At 48.7% G+C, this 18,328-nt stretch overlaps 1 protein-coding gene across 1 annotated transcript in view; it reads right to left on the bottom strand.

Moving 5' to 3' along the window:
- Positions 1-3,631: 3,631 nt before the first annotated feature.
- Positions 3,632-18,328, bottom strand: part of ADD2 (adducin 2) — a 60,452-nt gene continuing 45,755 nt past the window's right edge. The window contains exons 9-15 of the mRNA XM_088151972.1: positions 17,443-17,619; positions 15,602-15,859; positions 14,029-14,148; positions 12,859-12,948; positions 11,349-11,505; positions 10,967-11,098; positions 3,632-5,423 (exon numbers count right to left, since the gene is read on the bottom strand). Coding sequence (XP_088008098.1) covers positions 5,113-5,423; positions 10,967-11,098; positions 11,349-11,505; positions 12,859-12,948; positions 14,029-14,148; positions 15,602-15,859; positions 17,443-17,619 — 1,245 coding nt within the window. The 3' untranslated portion in view covers positions 3,632-5,112. The remainder of the gene's footprint in view (positions 5,424-10,966; positions 11,099-11,348; positions 11,506-12,858; positions 12,949-14,028; positions 14,149-15,601; positions 15,860-17,442; positions 17,620-18,328) is intronic.

Consider the following 18,328-nt stretch of genomic DNA (forward strand, 5'->3'; position numbering starts at 1 on the left):
TTTCAAAGGGGTATAATTCACCAGGAACTTATTTAGTGTAGATGATGCTTGAGGAAGGGAGTGCCACACAATTTGGGTGTCTAATTGGATTTTTAAAATTTTCAGATATTATAGGCAATGTTGACTATTTAGCCAGATTTTTTGCTTTGAGAAATTATGCAAAAGACTGGGAATTGACATCCAACTGATTTGGAGACATAAATTGAGGGAGACTACTGTATCAAAATGACAGCACAACTGGTAAGAATATGGAAAGATCCAGGCAAGGAGCTGTAACCTCGTATTCTGGTTTTGAGTTGTTTTAAGCAGAAGAGTTTTCAGTTGGCTATGAATAAGACTTAATGTGATTACCTCTCAGATTTTAATCTCCCCACCATCTTTCAATTTGTAGCTTATCTATACTGTTTCTTAGAGCGCATGCATTGCAAGCCTGCTACCAAATGAGAGGGGAAAAAAAAACTTCCAGAAGCTAGTTCTATTCTCCCAGCATAGCTACCCTTATTTAGCACCAGCCTTGTTTAGCCTCCGACTCCACTGACCTCTGTAAAAGCCACAGAAGGCAACCACGTTGCCTGGGCAATTGCGAGAATGTTTGTCGCAGGCAGCTATCAGGAAAAGGATTGCATCTTAAGGCTTTGCATTTTTGCAGCATCCACTTTACCATCGCTTGATAATGATAATGAAGAAAACACATTCATCTGGTTTATTCAAAGGCAGCATGAAAAGATTGCTGCTGCCCAGAGATACAGGCCCGAACTGACACAAGAAATTGTGGAGCCCAAGTCAGAAAATCCAAAGAACAGTCTTGATCCCTCTATTGGTCAGGGGACAATCCAGCAAGTCGTTTATTTACTTGCTTGATTTATGTGCCGTTTTTCTGTTTTCAGTGAACTCAGTTTTGCTTAAGCCCGATGACAAGACTAAGGGCTGTGCCAGACCCCTGGTTCATTTAAGAGCATCAGAGTCCCTGGTGTTTAGGTTGGTCTGGCATTCACTCTCCACCATTTCAGCCAGGGTGGTTGTTCGCCAGACTGCTTGGCAGTAAAACCTGGGGCTTTTGATAGCATTTGCTCAGCTGCTGCACTGACACACAAAACTTCCCACTGGATTGTGTGTCACTCACACTGCCTGAGCTGTTCCATCTCTGGAGATCCCACTGAAGCCAGAAAATCCGAAAGGAGTGCAGAGGTTGCTTTAGAAAAATAGGCTTACTAAGTGTAATGATTTCTCAACCAGTGGCCGCCATCCTCTCCCCTTTAATGGCACAATGGGTTTGATTCTTGGTGTGCACAGCCAGGTGCCCAAACCCGCTGAAGGGCTCAAGCAGCAGTTACTCAATCTGCAGAGCTGGCGAGCTGGCCAGAAGCGCACAGGCTCCTAAGGAGCGTGTCTGAAACACAAGGAGCGTACGCAGGTGGGCAACGCAAAGCCATCTCTGCCCCTCCCTAAAAGGATTCTCTGCACATGTATATGATTGAATTGCTTAACAGGATTGGCTGGTCTGCAGAAGCACCAAAATACAGAGATGCTTTTTATTTGCTAAACATCTCCAGTTGCTTACTTTGCATATTCTGAATTAGTTACTTCTCAATTTCCTACTGAGAAAGAGGGAATTTGGTCCTTGTTATAAGAGAAACAAGCTGTTCTTTGCAAAGCACCAATTTAAGTTTTGAAATACAAGGAAAAATTTGCTCCTATGTCGAGTTCAAGCAGAAGGGGGGTTAGCTCTTTCACCGCCAAATTGCATTGAACCTTTTTGCCTGCACATATGTTTGCACAAGCACACATATGAAAGAACAGGAGTAACATCGGCATCTTTGCTGCCTCAGGTGAACTAGTTCCTTTTCAGGAAGCATACGCTGACCTGGAGAGCTAAGCTGCCCTGTGTTTTATCATGGAATGTATCTCAGGACATCCTATCCCTACGCGGATTTGTAAATTTTTAGGTAAGTAAACCCCATTGTATAAGAACTTATGACAAAAGCCATGCTGAACTGGGCTCAAGTGGGCTACCCACTCGTTTGCAGCCAATGCATCACGACAAACTCAAAGGAGGGCACGGAGCTGGTGGCATTCCTCCTTTTCTGTCTTCAGCATTTGCTGCTCAGGAGAAATCTCTTTCTGTGGAGGTTCCCTTCCGCTGCCTGGTCCTTTAAAAAAGGCAACCTCTCGCAGTGGCGTGACCCAATCCTGCGGCAATGAAAGTTCCTCTATCTGTGGCACCCACTAGCCTCTTCCTTTGCTCATTTTTAATCTTCAGCTATTCAGCACCCTTGGGTGACACTGAACTCAAGGCATAAAACATGGTCTGTAAAACTTGCTTATGTTGCAGGAGGCTGTTCATCTTCCACACACTCTGGAGAAACAGAAGTGTTGTGGGAAACATTTAAAACCCCTTACTGCAAGAATATGAGTGGCACAATTTGTTCAAAAGGAGCAACGCTTCCTTTCCCAGATGATAATGTTAGTTTCCACTTTAACGTCACTAAGTTGTATTTTTTTTTTTTTAGCACCTTGGAATAAGGTATCTGAAAGCAGGCGGCCACCTGCCTTGTCTTCAGCATCCTATTTCAAGTACTGCTGTGAACCAGTTCTAGGGGAAGATCTCTTTCTGGAACTGCACAGTTCTCAGAGTGACAGGCTGCTCCTAACTTGCAAATAATTCAGCAGCTTTGCTGGAAGTGGCCTGGAAACAAGTCAAGGCGATGTCACTCTTAGGAGTTTCTAGAAAAAAACTTGTTTTAAAAAAATGGAAAAGCTGTTTCCAACAGGGCAATCTAAATACAGCTTTTGGGGGGCTGGGGAGGTGGATCATTTCACCCATCCATTCACTCACCCCATGGAGGTTTCTTGCTGCAGAGTCCGTCTGTGTGTGAGCAATTAGGGTCTGCAACAAGAATGATGGGGAACTCTCGCTTTTTCTGCGTTGGCTAAATCCCACTCACTTCTCCCAAAGTCCCCGTTTGAAGAGGGCAATCTGCATATGGCACTGAGCGTCCCCAGTGTGCCCACGAATTTACCAGGCTTCCTCCCTCGCCTTATTTTTAGAGTACAAAACAAGGCAAAATGGGAGGTTGATCTCCGGCAATGTGGGTTCAGAATCCTGCATGATCTTTATGCCGCTTTTCCTCTTGAAATAGAAGGGAAACAAAAATGGGGGGTGGCTGGAGCCCAGCCTTTGTCTGGAAGTGAGCCCCCCTGCTTGGGTAGGTGAGGGAGACCAAGGAAGGCTGGGACGACAGAAAGCAGTTGAAGGGATTGGTGAGGGCTGATGGAGAAAAGCTCACCAACTGACTGGCCGTGCCCACCGTGACGGCCGTTTTGTGAAGCACACACAGCATCCTTCCAAAATCCCCACTGGGGCAAAAAGATTGAGCCCTCTGCTCCAGACTAGCTAAAGAAATCAAGGCTATGTGACGCCTCTGCTTGAAGATTTTGAATAGTTTTCAAGGACAATCTTTCTGCCACCTCAAGACCCCAGGCTGGCTCTGCTCACCGGTGCCATCAAGCCGGACGCACAATGGGAAGCCCCAGGTAAAAATCCGCATCGTCGTGCTAGAACACCAGGTCACTTCTACTGGAAGCAGCGAAAGGCCATTTCTGCACAGAATACATATTCTTTAAAGCAGTATACGATCGCAGCAAACTTTATCATCACTTCAGTAAATAACTTACGCATGACAATATTCTTTAACAGTGCAGTGAGAAATTATTTCTACAAGCTTTATCCATTGCAATTTCAGTAGTACTCATTGCTATTACATGAGTTATTCCTGGCAGTGTGAGTGCATGTGTGCAAGTGTGGGCGTGCACGTGTGTTCTTTGCTCTTAATATTCCAGATGGACATAGAAGCACTTATGTGACTGATATGGAGTAATAGCAAGATGCAATGCAGGTGAGGTGAACTTCAGAGAGGTTTGTTTTCCTGTCCCACTGCGAGACGGGTCTCTGGAGTGGGGATCCACGTTTCCCTTTTGATGTCAGAAGAGACTCAGCAGCGGGCCCGAGACAGAACTTTTTGAGCTTGAAAATGGGCCGTGTGGCAAGGGACTCGCAGATAAACTGCTGCCTAATCTGGCACCTTCTGTTTGTATTGTATCCCAATTCCCATCTTTCTCAGTTGTAGATGACAAGCTGGGAAGGCCAATCTTGTACCTCGGAATCCGCACTAATTCAAGACGTTTGAGTGCAGAAATCCAACTGGTTGCCAGCACGCGTGGAACGTGCTGTGTTTTCTTTTCACACCTAATTCACTCACACAGATTTGCTTCTGTCCATCGTTTCCAGGGGAGTTGCTCACAGGAGGCCTCCAGAAGATTGCACCCTCCCTGCTATCCCACAGAACGGCAACTGTCCTCTGCCACCTCTGGCTCTGTGGGACCACTGAGGTGTCATGCACCAATCGTGCACCGCTTAACAGTACAACACCCGATTCTCCGAAGGCATTTGGGGTCACCCTGTTGGAGATAGAGGAGACTGATGGTGCTTGAAGGCTCCCTGGTCAGATGCCCCACGATAAATTTTAGGTTTCTCTAGCAGCTGTGCTGCGGTGAAAATGTCATGATACTTCTGAAGTTCAGAGCAATTTTCGTCAGTGAAGATGTGACCATTTAACAAGTGTAAAAATCACCCCAGGCCCCCGTGGGTGCAGGCCACCTCCTGCTTCAGGACCACCCGTGCATCTTCAAGAAGCCCTTGGAACAGCACTCCACGGCTTGATGCCTTCGTGCAAGAGAGCAACAGAGGAGAAGTGGCTAACGGTTACATGAAATGCACCGTCTCCCTCCCACACTGAGCTTAACATGCCAGAATATTTTTCTCCAGCGCGGCTCTATCGGTGGATTCACAGACTTTAGTGAAAGAAGGAAGATGTCTTAGATGCTTCTTGTCTTCCCCAAGGGCTCAACAAGAAAGACACCTCCAAGAGGAATGCCATTTGAGGCTGTGTTCCTCTTTGGGGTATTTCCGAAAGACGTGCCATTGCCAGGGTAAGTTTTCTCCACTATCCTCGTGGTGTTGCAGCAAGATTGGAGGGAGCAGCAGAAGGCGAGAAGAGGAAGGGGAGACAAGGAGAGAAGAAGAGGCGGTGTGTGGGGGGAAAAGGGAAGACCTCAGGATTCTGCCTTCTCTTTCTTTTTGCTTTTTTTCAGAAAGGAGGGGGCCCGGAATTTCTTCTTCTTCTTGGAAGGAGACTTGGAAGGGGACCCTTCGGGGGTCACAGGCCCACTGGTGACCGACTCGGTTTTGTCCTTTGGGCCCTCAGTGGTGTCTGTGTTGGTGGTCAGCTGGCTGATGCCCTTGCTGAGGTGCTCCTCAACAGTTTGGTCGTCCTCCTTCCCGTTGACCACCACCGCCTCTGGCTCGGCCTTGTCAGCTGCGGCAGGATCAGCAGGCACCCGGCTGCCGCCCGATTTCTTCCCGCCTTTGCAAAAGAAAAAGAAAGGAGAGCTGAGCATTTACTCCAAGCATCTTGGATTTCTCCGAAGAGATGGAGCTGGGCACAGAGAACACAGCACTGCAAGCCCAGAAGACAGAGGCGGGAGATCCTAGTCAGATCCTTGAGACCCTGGGCCTCTCCTAGGCTTTCAGGGTTGCTAAGAAGAGAAGGGGGATGGAAAAAGCTATGCCTGGAGCAGCGATATCTTCGGCAGAGGGGGAGGGCTTTAAAAAAGTCAAGATGGTGTCTGCATTGCACAAACACATGTAAAAAGGAGCAAGGCTCTGATCCTGGGGTCCAACTATCATCTTGACTTTTAAGCCTCCCCATTGCCCCATGGGCCCCGCTGGTCTGGATGGGATGAAATACAACACAGAACAGGCTAGAACTGGCCTCCCCAACCTGGTGCCCTTGGAATGGGTTTGACAATGCTCCTCCCACTCAGCGGATGACAGGGAAAGAGCCCACTGGACCCGCAGGGCAGCTGTTTGGGGGAGCCTGGGGTCGAATGGAGAGATCAACAAAGCCTCTGGAAAGCAGGATGTACTTCATCCAGGGAACCGAGTCAAGATGTCAGCAAGAGCACTTACTGTTTAAATTAGGTTGCCTGGACGGAAGGGAAGGGGCCAGACTTCCCCTGGCTGGAAGCGTTCTGGACGCTCCACGCCCGGTCAAACCCTTTCATTATCTCCTGAGGCCGCAGATACTCCTGTCAGTTCTGCCCTGTGGTGGATGAAGCTGGCCCCCCTTCTTAGAACCTTTCTCCCGTTATTCCTGCCCGGTTGGTTTCTGCCCGGAGAATCTCCACCTCCCAACATATCCCCCCAGGGAGGGCTGGGTTTGGGTTTGAGGGGTTATCGGGAGGCTGCGTTTCCGAAACAGGGGTGTACAGGACAACGCACTAGGTGGAGCCTGGATCACAAACTAGATGTGACTCAAATCAAATCCAATGAGAGCTTCCATGTATTTCATAAACATGAGATGTTACAACTTGGCAGCCATTTTTGCTATGCCCATACCTTGCGGGGGGGATGCCATTGTGTGTTCTTGAGGCCTCAAGCTGTGCATGGGATTTCATTAGTGCTCCCAGGGGTTCATGCTGCTGTACGTACACTGAATTCACTGACAAGAAGGTGAGTATCCTACTGCTAATGGGGGCTAGGCCTAGGCACAAAGCCAGCTGGGTGACCTTGGGCCAGTCACTTTCTCTCAGCCCTAGGAAGGAGGCAAGGGCAAACCACTTCCGAAAAACCTTGCCAAGAAAACTGCAGAGACTTGTCCAGGCAGTCTCCAAGAATCAGACACGATTGAAAAAAAAAAGGTGGGGGCTGAGACTGCTTTGCCTGAAACCATCTGCTCAGGTCCCAGCAGATGCAAGGCTTCTAAACTTGAAGCCTTAGAGCTATGCAATAGCAACTGGTTTCTACCTAGAACCTAAGACGTGTTATACTGATTACTGATGGCCCACAGAACAATGCCGCACATAAACTCACTGCAAACATTCAGGAAGCTTGCACGATTAGGAGAGAATGTCTCTCCCCACCCACGTCAGGCTCTCCATCGCTCAATTTAGGCAGGAAACTATCTCAATAGATCTGCAACTGGTCTGAGGTTTGGTGAAGTCCAGGACAGAACTAGGCTGCTGTTCCAGGTGTCCTTGAACTGGGGAGCCCTTGCAGCTGGTTCCTTCTCCCTCTGTCAGTCACGGAACTGCATAAGCATTTTTAAAAGATGAAAAGAGAAACATCTGGGAAGAACACCCATCATTACAGGCAGTTCACCTAGCAAGTAATGGGTTCATACAGGAGGAGTGCCCAGGTGGGACTGTTAGATCAGTTTTCCTCAACCTGGTGCCCTCCAGATGTTTGAAGACTTCAATCAGGCTAACTAGAAATTCTAGGAGTTGCAGGCTCAATACTTCCGGAAGGTGCTGGGCGGGGGAATGTCACATGAGTTCACCTGGAGCCTATCTCCTTCCTCTTGCTGCAGGTCTCCAGAACATTTGACCGAGGCCATCCTCCCCCTAAAATCTTTTGCAAGCTTCCTGCATGCCAAGGTAAGTCTCTACCAGTGATCATCACACACCCCAATCTAGGACTGGGGGCATCCATCTTCCCAGAGAACTTTATGGCTCCAGCAACAAGAGGAGTTGCTCAGCCCAAAGATGGGTGAGCATGGAGCATCCCCCCTCCCTCCCCATGGAGGTAGCTGGAAAGGGAGAAAGCAGCCTCTCTATACTTACTAAAGTGACAAGTATTCAGAACCAGAAGTAACTCCTTGGATGAAAGCAACACATGGAAAGAGAAAGGGAGACGTTGTGGAGACAAACACACCAAACACAATGCGGCAGAATCAGACAATGGCAAGCAGAGAGGGAGAGAAAGAGACACACGCACTAACACAACCCCCCCTCCCGCCTGAAGGAGCAACAGAGTCACACAGACCAGGGGCTTTCTAGGGTCACATGTCCAACCCTAAGAGGCAAGGAAATGCAGAGGGATGGCTGAACTTCCCCAGTTCCTGGCCAATGGCGTCCCCAATCCATAGTCTTTCTCTGGATGAGCAATGACCAGCAGGAAAATTCTCCATCTTTTACTGCTGGTTCTCATTCAGTCCAAAGAAGGAATTAGTTTTCCAAATTTCTTCTGAAAGACAAGAGAATTTGGCAAACTTCTCTTGAGTGGAGGGTGGTGCTCTTGCACTCCTTTAGGGACAGATCCCAAAGGGGTGGGGATGAATATTCCGTCATTGGTGGAATGCTTCTCTAGCCAGGAACTGTTTCCCCCTGCAACAAACAACCCCAAGGGAAGCTATCGAGGGAACTCTGCTGAGGCTTTATCATTAGCTTAAGAAAGGCTGAAGAGCTTCTCCTTCTCCTGCAGAACTTGGAGGACCAGCCCCTTGCCTATACATTTGGGGGAGACTTCCAGGAGGCCTGTTGTGCTGAGCAATGTGGGCATCCATAGATGGGCCAAGTGACATTTCATATGAAGTTTGTGACACCCCTATGGCTTCTACCAGACATCTAAGCTGAGCTCTTCTCCAGAGCTTAGAAATATGAGTCAGGAATCTGGAACACTTTAAAGCAGAGTTTCTCAACCTTGGCAACTTTAAGATGTGTGGACTTCAACCCCCAGAATTCCCCAGCTAGAATTCTGGGAGTTGAAGTCCACACATCTTAAAATTGCCAAGGCCGAGAAACCCTGCTTTACAGGCTGAATACAGGGTTGGTTGAATAAGCCACACTGGGTTGGAGGCAGACAGCACCCTCAGCTGTACTTCTGGGGTACCAGAGGAGATATACTCTCTTAGTGCCCGTCAGGCCACCTGCACACTCCACCTTTTAAAAATTTGGATCTTTTAATTTTCTAGAAATGAGTTACAGCAGGTTTAGCTGGCTTCTCCAAAGCAAAGCCGGATCTCCTTCATCCTTGCTACTTCCAGGAATGCCCTGATGAACTGAGGTGGTCAGGAGCATTCTAGGAAGCTAGAAAGGGGTGTGTGAAATAACCTCACCGGTGTGCATTCTAGGAAAGGGATGTTTTGTAGGGTATCACCCTCACCATGGCAGCCATCAAAACACACCCTCAAAATTCCAAATTTGTCTAAAGGCCTAGAGCAGTGTTGTCCAAACTTGGCCACTTTAAGATGAGTGGACTTCATGGCTGGCTGGGGAATTCTGGGAGTTGAAGTCCACTCATCTTAAAGTGGCCAAGTTTGGACAACACTGGCCTACAGAGTCTGGGACCTTGCCCTAACCCTAGACTCCATATCACGTTAATCCGAAGGAAACAAGACTTCCGAGACCTTAGAGCAATGTGCAAATCCTGCTGCTCGGGGGTAAAATAAGGACCGGTCAAGATGGCGGGGAAGAGCTAAAGACTGTTATTATTTTCTGTGATGCAGGTTGTCCTCATTCCCGTCAACAGCCCTGACATTTTGTGCAAGAAGGAAGAGGCTATGCACGACTGCAGGGCGGGGTGGGTTTTGCTTCTGGTGTGAGACAAATTTCCATTGACAGGAAAAAGCCACCCAGCAGACGAGGGCTAGAAAAGGGGCAGATGATTCCAACACGGTTTTTGACCTCCACTCCTTGGTTTGTTTGCATTCTATCTCCTTTTGTCTTCTTAGGAAGCTAAAATTTCATTGATCTGTTTAAATTTATAGAAATTCTTGAAACTGATCTCCAGGAGTAATGATTCCTTGGAGAATTATCCAGAAAGTTGACTTCCAGGGAAGAAATGGTGAACTGAAGACGGCTCTGCAAAAAGCGGAGCCAATGACTGCAGTTGAATGAAGAGCTGGCGGGTAGACCAGCTCTTCGTAATTCCTGTGCACAAGGAGAGGACTTGAGATCACCCACAAGTGCTCCAGACAGCTGTTTCTCGCGAGGAGACTGCAAGACAGCGGTCTCCAGTGGATTTTGAGCTCTGGAAAATGAGAGAATAGCCATCTTGCTCAACCCATGGTTGGTGCCTTTAAGGACACCAGATTCGCATTCTTCCTTTTCTAATCACTTTCAGAAATTGCTTGTTAACTACTTTGCAGCTACTGGGAACCTTTGGATTGACAGCTTTACAGCACTGGGCAAGTTTCCTGCAATCCTTAGCAAAAGAACTTTTAACTACAAGTTTAAGGACTTAAAAAAATTTTTTTTTTGAATAAACAACACAAGGGTGATTAAAACTTTGATTTTAGATAGTTACAAATGGAGTAAGGGTCCAGATAAAGTTGAATAAGATTTTGGAACTAATTAAACAAATTAAGGTTGTTAGAAGGGAAAGGAAGGAATATAAAGTTGGTTTATTTGATCAAGATTAAGATAGATATGTTGTTATTTCTGGTAACCCTTAATGGACTTTTGCTGACATCAGGACTGAAATAGCGATGCTTTATGGATTTGTTTATAGATAAGAGATGGGATATGGGAAGAAGAGATCATTTGCTGTATTTTAAGAGGAGGCGATAAGTTACTAAAATTGTTTATATTTGTTGTGATGGAGGGGGAGGGTTTTTTCTTTAATATATTCTTTTTCTATTTTCTTCATTTCTGCACCTTCTACCTTTTCTTTTTACAGTATTTTTTTTTAGTTTGTATTAATTTTTACTGTTGTATTTGTAATTTTTAATAAAATTGCTATAATTAAAAAAAAGGGAATGTTCAAAAGTCAAGGTGGCAGCCACAGCTCTCATGACTGAAGGCACCATCTTGATATTTCTGACCCACACAAGGACGCCCCGGGTTCCCGCTCAACCAGTTCTGGGGATCTATTGTAGCAGGGCTTCCCGTTGGCAATCATAAAAAATGGGGCCATCTAAGCCATCATTCTGTTTCCAACAGTGGCCAGCCAGGGGGTTCTCTGTGGCTCATCCCCTGCATCTAGTTAGCTGTCAGACCAATATCCAGAGATGAATCTCTCTTTATGATTTTTTAAAATCCCATCCAAGCCAGTGACTGTCCCTCGTCTTGCGTCAGTGAGTGCCATGGAGACGGCAACAGGATGCTTTCACTGCAAAGGCTCACCTACCTTCCGAAGCCTTGGAAGGGGACCTGGAGGGGCTCCTTGCCCCAGGCTTTGTGGGGCTCTGTTCTGTAGGGGTAACTGTGGATTCTTCAGGGGACGTCACTTCCTCCTCAGGGCCTATGTCCTTCTTCTCACCTGGGTGGAGAGGGCAGAAAAGAGAAGAAAGATGTGCAACTTGGACTGGACACAAAGATGGCATCACTTGAGAACAATGGAATAGCAGTCTCTCCTGAGACTTTCTGGACACCCTAAAAACGCTCCCTTGTTTCTCTGAGCTGATGAGAGAGCTTGGTGGCTGAGTTTAATCGTCTCTACTGCATTCATTGCAGTCCTTCAGGCTTCTCAAGTTTCCAGTCCTCAGTAGCCACGACACCAGGACATTTACCGTCAAGATCCAGCTTCTTTCGTTCCACCTCTTTCTTATACTCCTCCAGTTCCTGGTCAGTTAGCTGGCTGAAGGGGTTGGGGGTCTCGGGCTCAGGAGAGGCCTCCACGCGGGATACGTCCTTCATCTCTCCATCAGCCAAATGGCTCTCAGTAGACTGCAGCAGTGGAGAAATCATGTGTAACTATCTCACGGCAGCTTTCATTCCACAACTCCCCACAACGCAGTCTGAAACCAGCCTTCTCAAAGCATTTGTGGCATGTTTGTGCAGCTGAGTGGGTGCACGCAGTGAGGAAAGCAGCAATGCAGAGTAAACCTCACCCCTTTTGTACATGTGCCCCAACACTGCCCGTGTGGGCGAAAGGCGTGAGGGTGGTGAGGCACTGCTGCAATGCTGCTTTTGCCATTCAGCCGAAGGCTGCAAGCGCCTGTGGGCACCCGCGTGGCCCTCAGTCCCTCACTTTTGCCGACTTCAAAGGCTGAAAGTTGGCAGGGAATCTCACGAGCCAACCAATGTTTCTGCCAGCTCTTCCACGAGAGCGTCCAAGTCAAGCAGCCTCTGCTGCTGCTGCTCCTGGAGTAAAAACCCACTTGATTCCTGTCTGATACAGAAGTAAAAGGAAATAAGCCCCTAGTGCGCACAGTCCTCCACTCTGGCAGTCGGGTGATGCTCTCTGGGAAGTTTGGAAAAAAAAGCGGGGGGGTGTTATGGGGGGGAGACCCCCGCCATGATGGTGCCATTCTTTTTTGTTGTTAAAAATGCTAGAAGGAGGACATGCTGGAAAGACAGCACAATAGCATATTTGCAAGGAGGCTCTTTTCACAATAGTGTTAACTGTGGCGGTAGCTTACACTGTGTGTGTGTGTGTGTGTGATGATTGGCTTCAGCGCAGAGGCTGGGCAAGGCAAGAGTTCACACCTGCTGCAAATGAGGCCTGGTGACTTTTTAAAAATAGGGCTTGTGACTCTAATTACAAGGATGAAAATGGGGTTCACCCAGAAAAGTGCCCTACCTGTCTTCAGCCAAGTGAGGGGCCAGCAGAGGGTTTGCCTCAGCCCAGGGGCTGGGAGGCCTGGGGAAGCCAGAGCAAAGCGGTAGGAGCCAGATGCTCAGAGTCCCAGCCTTGCAAGAGAAGGTCCTGCTTGCTGGGTTCTAGGCAAACCAGAGCAGAATCGGAAAAACTCTGATTTGGCCCTTGGAATGTACCAGGGTCACGGAGGGGGACGGAATGTGAGTCCTTCTGGGGGCGGCACCAAGAATGGGTGTGGAAGAGCCTCCCCCACTTGGGCCCGGAGCCCAGAGCTGAGCCTGCTAGGCTGGAGATTCAAGTCCAGTCAGGGCCGCACTGCCTCCAGCCCCGCCATTCTACACATCTGGGGTGTTGGCTGTTTCTGCTCTCCATGGCTGGAGCTGAAGGGGGATGCGAGAGCACAGCTTGGACCCAGCCTCGGAGCCAGGTCCCTGCCAGGCCAAGTCCGTTGCCCCGATGCCAGCACCAGGGAAGCCTACCGGGCTCCTGCTCTGCTCTGCAATCACGCTGGCCAGCAGCTGGGACTGGGGTCCGGCCGATTTCACCTCCTGGCGGTTCTGTTCTCGGATCTGCAGGGAGACAGATGGGCCCTTCATGGCGGGAGGAGCCGAGCAGGAACAGCCCGCTGGTTACCCTCCTGGCTCGAAAGTGAAGGAAGACGGAGGCAGGTGCCTCCAGCAGGCAAAGAGAGGCTTCACCTGCTGCTTTCCTTCCTTTGGGCAGGGGAGGCCGCTCGGCACCCCCATTCCGAGGAAAAGGGGATACGGGGGAAATGGGTCTGCCCAGCAGCCCAGGAGAGACCACCTCCAAACCATCCCCAAGTCTCTGTTGTGCCTCGCCCAGAGGCCTTCCAAGGTCGAAGATAGAGGCAGGTGTGTGTGTGTGTGTCTCCCCTGTAAACAGTTCACCCCCAGAACAAGAGGAGGAGAGAAAATGGTGGGGGGCAGACTGTTCCCCATCACTGTAAGGTGGACAAAGGCTGCTCTAATGCACACACCACACAGCAGCGCATGGCACCCTGTGCAAGCCAGGTGTCATGATGCCATCGTGCCAATCATGTCATCTGCATCAGCTGTAGCATAATGTCAAGACACAAATGACATGGTTAGTGTCATCTGCACTACGATGCGCATGACACGGTTCTCCCCTTTCTCCTCTCGCAGATGCCGGGCAAGTCGTGACACAGAGGGCTGAAAATAAAGCCCAGCTCAAAAGGGCCTTTGCCTGCAGCAAAACATTGGACCGTAATGCAAATTTCAAAACTGGAGAGTGCATTTAGTCTACCAATTTAAAGCATGCTTAGTAAATCCCCAGGGAATGCTGGGGATTAGCTTAATTAGCCATGGTTACATTGGTCTACTTCTCAGAAGCTCAGAGAGGCATAGCTTGTTCCTTCTCCATTAGAACCACCACATTCACCTCAACCCTGAGAGGTAGGCTCAGCTGCGCAATGCGGATTGAATCAAGTAACCTAGTGGCCTTCAGGGCTAGGTGGGGCCAGACCTCATCCCTACAACACCAGCAATCTACAGGCCACGTCGCAGTCTCTTCTCTGTCCAGGAAGCCCTGAGCGAAGCTCCGGCTCTAGGGCAGAGACCCGAGGAGGGGCCGTCTCAGACAGCAGCTGGGAGAGCCAAACCTCGGCGTACCTTGTTCCTCATCTCCAGGACTTCTTGCGGGTCTGTGTAGAGAGGCACAAATTGGTTTGGGTTTTCAATTCGGATTGGCATTCCACTACTGGACTTCTCCACGTCGTCCGCTTTCATCCACTAGGGAGAATGGAAACAAAACAAAGGCTGTCTGAAGAAGGGTGAAGGGACCTCTCCAGAGGATGGACAAAGGAGCAGCCGTGGGAATCCACTGAGCAGTCCGGACCTCGGAACACAAGCCAGTCGAGTCAGCTTTTGCTAGAGCTCTACAAAAGAGCCTGGCACATAATGCCAAGCAACCCTAGACGGCTAACTCTGCTCTGCTCCCAGTCAGAGGGCTGTAGACCATGAGAAGGAACCAAGGCGGCACCTTGACCATGGAATCCCTCCTCTGGCCTCCTCACATGTCCTGGCTTCCTTCCTCCACTGGAATGGCCCTTTATTGACCCAGACAATGCTCAGTACTGGTTAATGTGGTCAGGCAACTAGCATGGGGTAGAAATCAAGGCATCAGGTCAAATCTAATCAGAAACACAGGTTTTGCTAAATGTTTCTCTGATGAGATTTTCAGGGGAGAAGGCAGATTCTACAACTGCATTAGTAATTCCAGTAGGAAAATACCATCTTTTGTTTGTACATTTTACTCAAGGCAGGAACTATCAACTCATCCTTGTCCCTTGCCTTCCAGCTTTCTGACCTTCCATTCAGCTTCTCTGGCCCCTGGGGCTTGGGTCCTCTGCAGCCCCCATGCACCAGCATTTGACCTCTAGCTCTCCTATGTCCAAACTCTCCAACGGCTGCTCTATTCTAGTTCTTCCTTCCAAGGCGTCTTGGCCACAGATCTGAGTCAATCCCAGTGGCTTCGTTGTAGTGGCTTCCCCAGCTGGGAACATGCTCTACTCTGGCACCCACCAAGTGCCTCTAGGAAGCCTACAAGGTGGAAGGCAGGCAACTGAGCCCTCTTCTGCTCCTGCTCCTTGACTATGATACTACAGCTGGCTGGGATGAACTTGATTTAAAGCCAGGCACCATCCAGCAATCTTGGAAAGGCCGTTTTTTATGCAGGGGATGAGGGTCCCATCTAAGAGGCTTCTGGATCTTCAGAATGAGGCCTTCTTCTCTTGAAACAACTAGCATCGGTGACATCAGTGAAGGACCTGCCAGGCCAAGAGTGAAATGCCTCTACCATGTCTTAGAAGATTCTACTTCTAAACTTTCCCCAGGCCTGTGCCTTGCTGTCAAGATGACCCACAAGTTCCCAAATTGCCCAGTCCTGAGATTTCTTCCCCGCAGTTAACTGGCACCGTGCTGAAAGCTCTCTCATCTCTGCTGGCTTTTCACCTGAGCTTGCCTTCCTGATTCCCACATTCCTAGATATTTGCCAATCTGGACTACTGTGGTGCTCCTAGATCTGCTCCCTGCAAGATGATTCAATAGTCTGGCTCCCCCCGATTTCTATGGTAACCAGCGGGATGGGTGCTCTTGCACTGCCATCCTTCTCTGCTGTGCACATGCTGCAAGGAGATGCCCACTTCACAGCTATGCCTGCATCTCTGCTCAGCACCCTTCTAACCGTGGCTTTGGTTCTCTGGCCACCAGCACTTCCTTGGCTGTCCTCAGCAACATTCACACGTAGGTAGGTGTTGGGGGTGTTCAGCCAACGGGTCTTTTCTTTCTGCTGCTTCTGGGCATACTGGCGGAGGGTAGAGATGGGGCCAGCCTCCTCTTCGAAGACAAAGGCGGTGACAGTGGCTGGGATCTCCACCTCACTCTTGTGCTTGATTTTCTCCTGGACGAATGGGTAACGGTAGGTGTAGCCAGTCCGGTAGCCCTGGAAAGAAGAAAGGGGGTTCACCCCGTGTTGCTACTCATAGAGAGAGGCTGCTTGTCTTCTGCAAATCTGCCTGGGAACAAGCTCACGCAAACTCCAGGATCTGGAATGGGACTGAAGTTTTGAAAAGTCCTGAAATGCCTCCCATTCATTAAGCCTTCTTGGGCTTGCATTCCTATACATAGATGTGTGTGTGGGCCACATCTGTTGTCTCAACAACTTTGGGCTTTGTGGAGCACATCAAGGCTTGCATTCTGAAGGCTGGGGAGGCCAGGAGGCATTTTTGAAAGAGACTGAAGGGATTAAAGGAGCCTTAAGTCTCTGCAAGATTTAAGTAGAGCTTGCTTAGCAACCGCCTCATTCAGCGACCATTCAAAGTTATGGCAGTGCTGAAAAAAATAACTTTATGACCAATGCCCACATTTACGACCTTTGCAGTGTCCTTCAGTCATGTGATCGCCATTATAGTCAGTACGTGTTGTCCTGTGCTTGACCTGTTGTTTTTCTCCCCCTTGCAGAGCAGAGAGATTATAGAGGAAGAGATTACAAGAGGGTAAGCAGGCACATAATGGGGAATGTACATTGAAAGCAATGCAGCGGCACCAGCAGCACTGAGTGTGCTCAGGGCTGGGAGCTGCGAGCGCATCACACAAACCAACCATTCTCCATTGTGTGCTTGCTTACTCTTTTGTAATCCCTTCCTCTCTAATCTCTCCAATCTGCAACGTGGGGGGAAGAATTCTGTAGGCAATCTCTCCTATGCCTGACCTGTTTTTTCCTGTCCCCTCTCTCCTCTGCAGATTAGGGAGATTGGAGAGGAAGGGATTACAAGAGAGTAAGCAGGCACACAATGGGAAATACTCCAGCTATATGTTGAGTGCACTCACTGCTGCCGGCATCACCTCATTCCTTTCGATGTGTATTCCCCATTGTGTGCCTGTTTAACTCTCTTGTAATCCCTTCCTCTCCAATGAATGTACATGCAAATATTGATTCCCTTATTAATTATCCCAACGCTGGGGTGAGCATTCCAAAGGGCAGGGGAGTGGGGAAAAAGGAAAGCACAGTTGTAGTCACGTGATTTCCTACTTAGCAGCTACTTTGCTTAATGACAGAGCTGCCGGTCCCAATTGTGGTCGCTAAACGAGGACTACCTGTACCAATTTTCCCTTGCAAAACCCTTTCAATTTTTAAAACACCACTAAAAAGAAAAAGAGCTGGGGGTGGGGTGGGGTGGGGTGGGCTCTGGAACTTCACAGGGATCCTGGCAGACAGCATCGAGCCCTGAACTGCACATGGCTCTAATCCTGCAAGAGTGTTTCGGGGGCAGATCTGATGGATGTATTTAATGTGGTCCCTCAATAGGTCATGCTGGTGCAGATGTCAGGCTGGAATCGTTCAACTCTTTTTTTTTAATAGCCAGCAGCCATCTGATGGGCCAGCAGAAGCATCCCAAAACTCCCCTGTTCAAGTTTGCCTCTTTCCCTCCAAAGACCCACCAGTGATTTACAAATAGGAAGAATGCCAATTTTATGACGAGGTCAAGGAATGTATTATGAGAGCTTCTCTGCTCGCAAACCTACTAGATTGTCCAGCATCCTCATTAGCGCTTCAAATTCGTGCTCTCCCAGGCGGCTCTTCTGCATAGGCCCAAAGGTGCTGCCAGCCCATCGGACCAGACCAACGTCATGGGGCCTGTGTTTCTCCCCTTCCAAGAGGATGAGATGCTCGGGTCCACCAGCACTAGACAAGGCAGCGACCTAAAGGAAGCAGACGACAAAAGAGAACTTGAGATGCATAGGAGAAAACAGCACATGGCCTCTGAGGTTACTAGGATCTGCCTTCTGTGCCCAGGCAGAGCATGGTGTTGAAGGCAGCCTGAAGAAGCATCGTTTTCTGTGCACCACCTCCTGACATCCCCAGCCATGCTTTGCAGGCTCTGGCCATGCTTCAAAGACCCATTTGGTCATGGCAATACTGAATGTCATTTCTCAAAATAGAATAAGGACTCCTACTTCAAGTCATGTACATGCTTTAAAATATTTTTTCATCAAGAAAAGCAGGCCCCTTTCTGTGTCACTTTATAGTCATGGAAATGAAAAATACAGAGAAGTTAAGGTGATGGATTTGCGTGATTACATTCTAGCACAGCAAATCAAAGTCCCAGGGAGGGTTTCCTTGAAAGGGCTTCTGAGCAGCCCAGTCTAAGTCAACAGGAGTGTTACCAAGGACTTCTTGGGATAAGAGGGTTAGGCAAAGGTCACAGACCCGGTGGTCAAAGCAGCGACTGGAACAGAGTTAGAAGTTCAGTGAAACTGCTAGAAAGGACTAGAACAGAAGGGAATATTTCCAAATTTGCAAAATTCCGAATTCTGACATTCAAATGTTGAATGTGACATTTTAAAATCACAAGTTTAATACACATTTCAAATGGGCAGACTCATCTCAAATCTTAAAATTGGAATTGCT

Source organism: Python bivittatus, unplaced genomic scaffold (genome assembly GCF_059951505.1).
Source record: "Python bivittatus isolate LINGU-HERP-01145 unplaced genomic scaffold, Pbiv_v1 ctg000680_np1212, whole genome shotgun sequence".
Taxonomy (NCBI): domain Eukaryota; kingdom Metazoa; phylum Chordata; class Lepidosauria; order Squamata; family Pythonidae; genus Python; species Python bivittatus.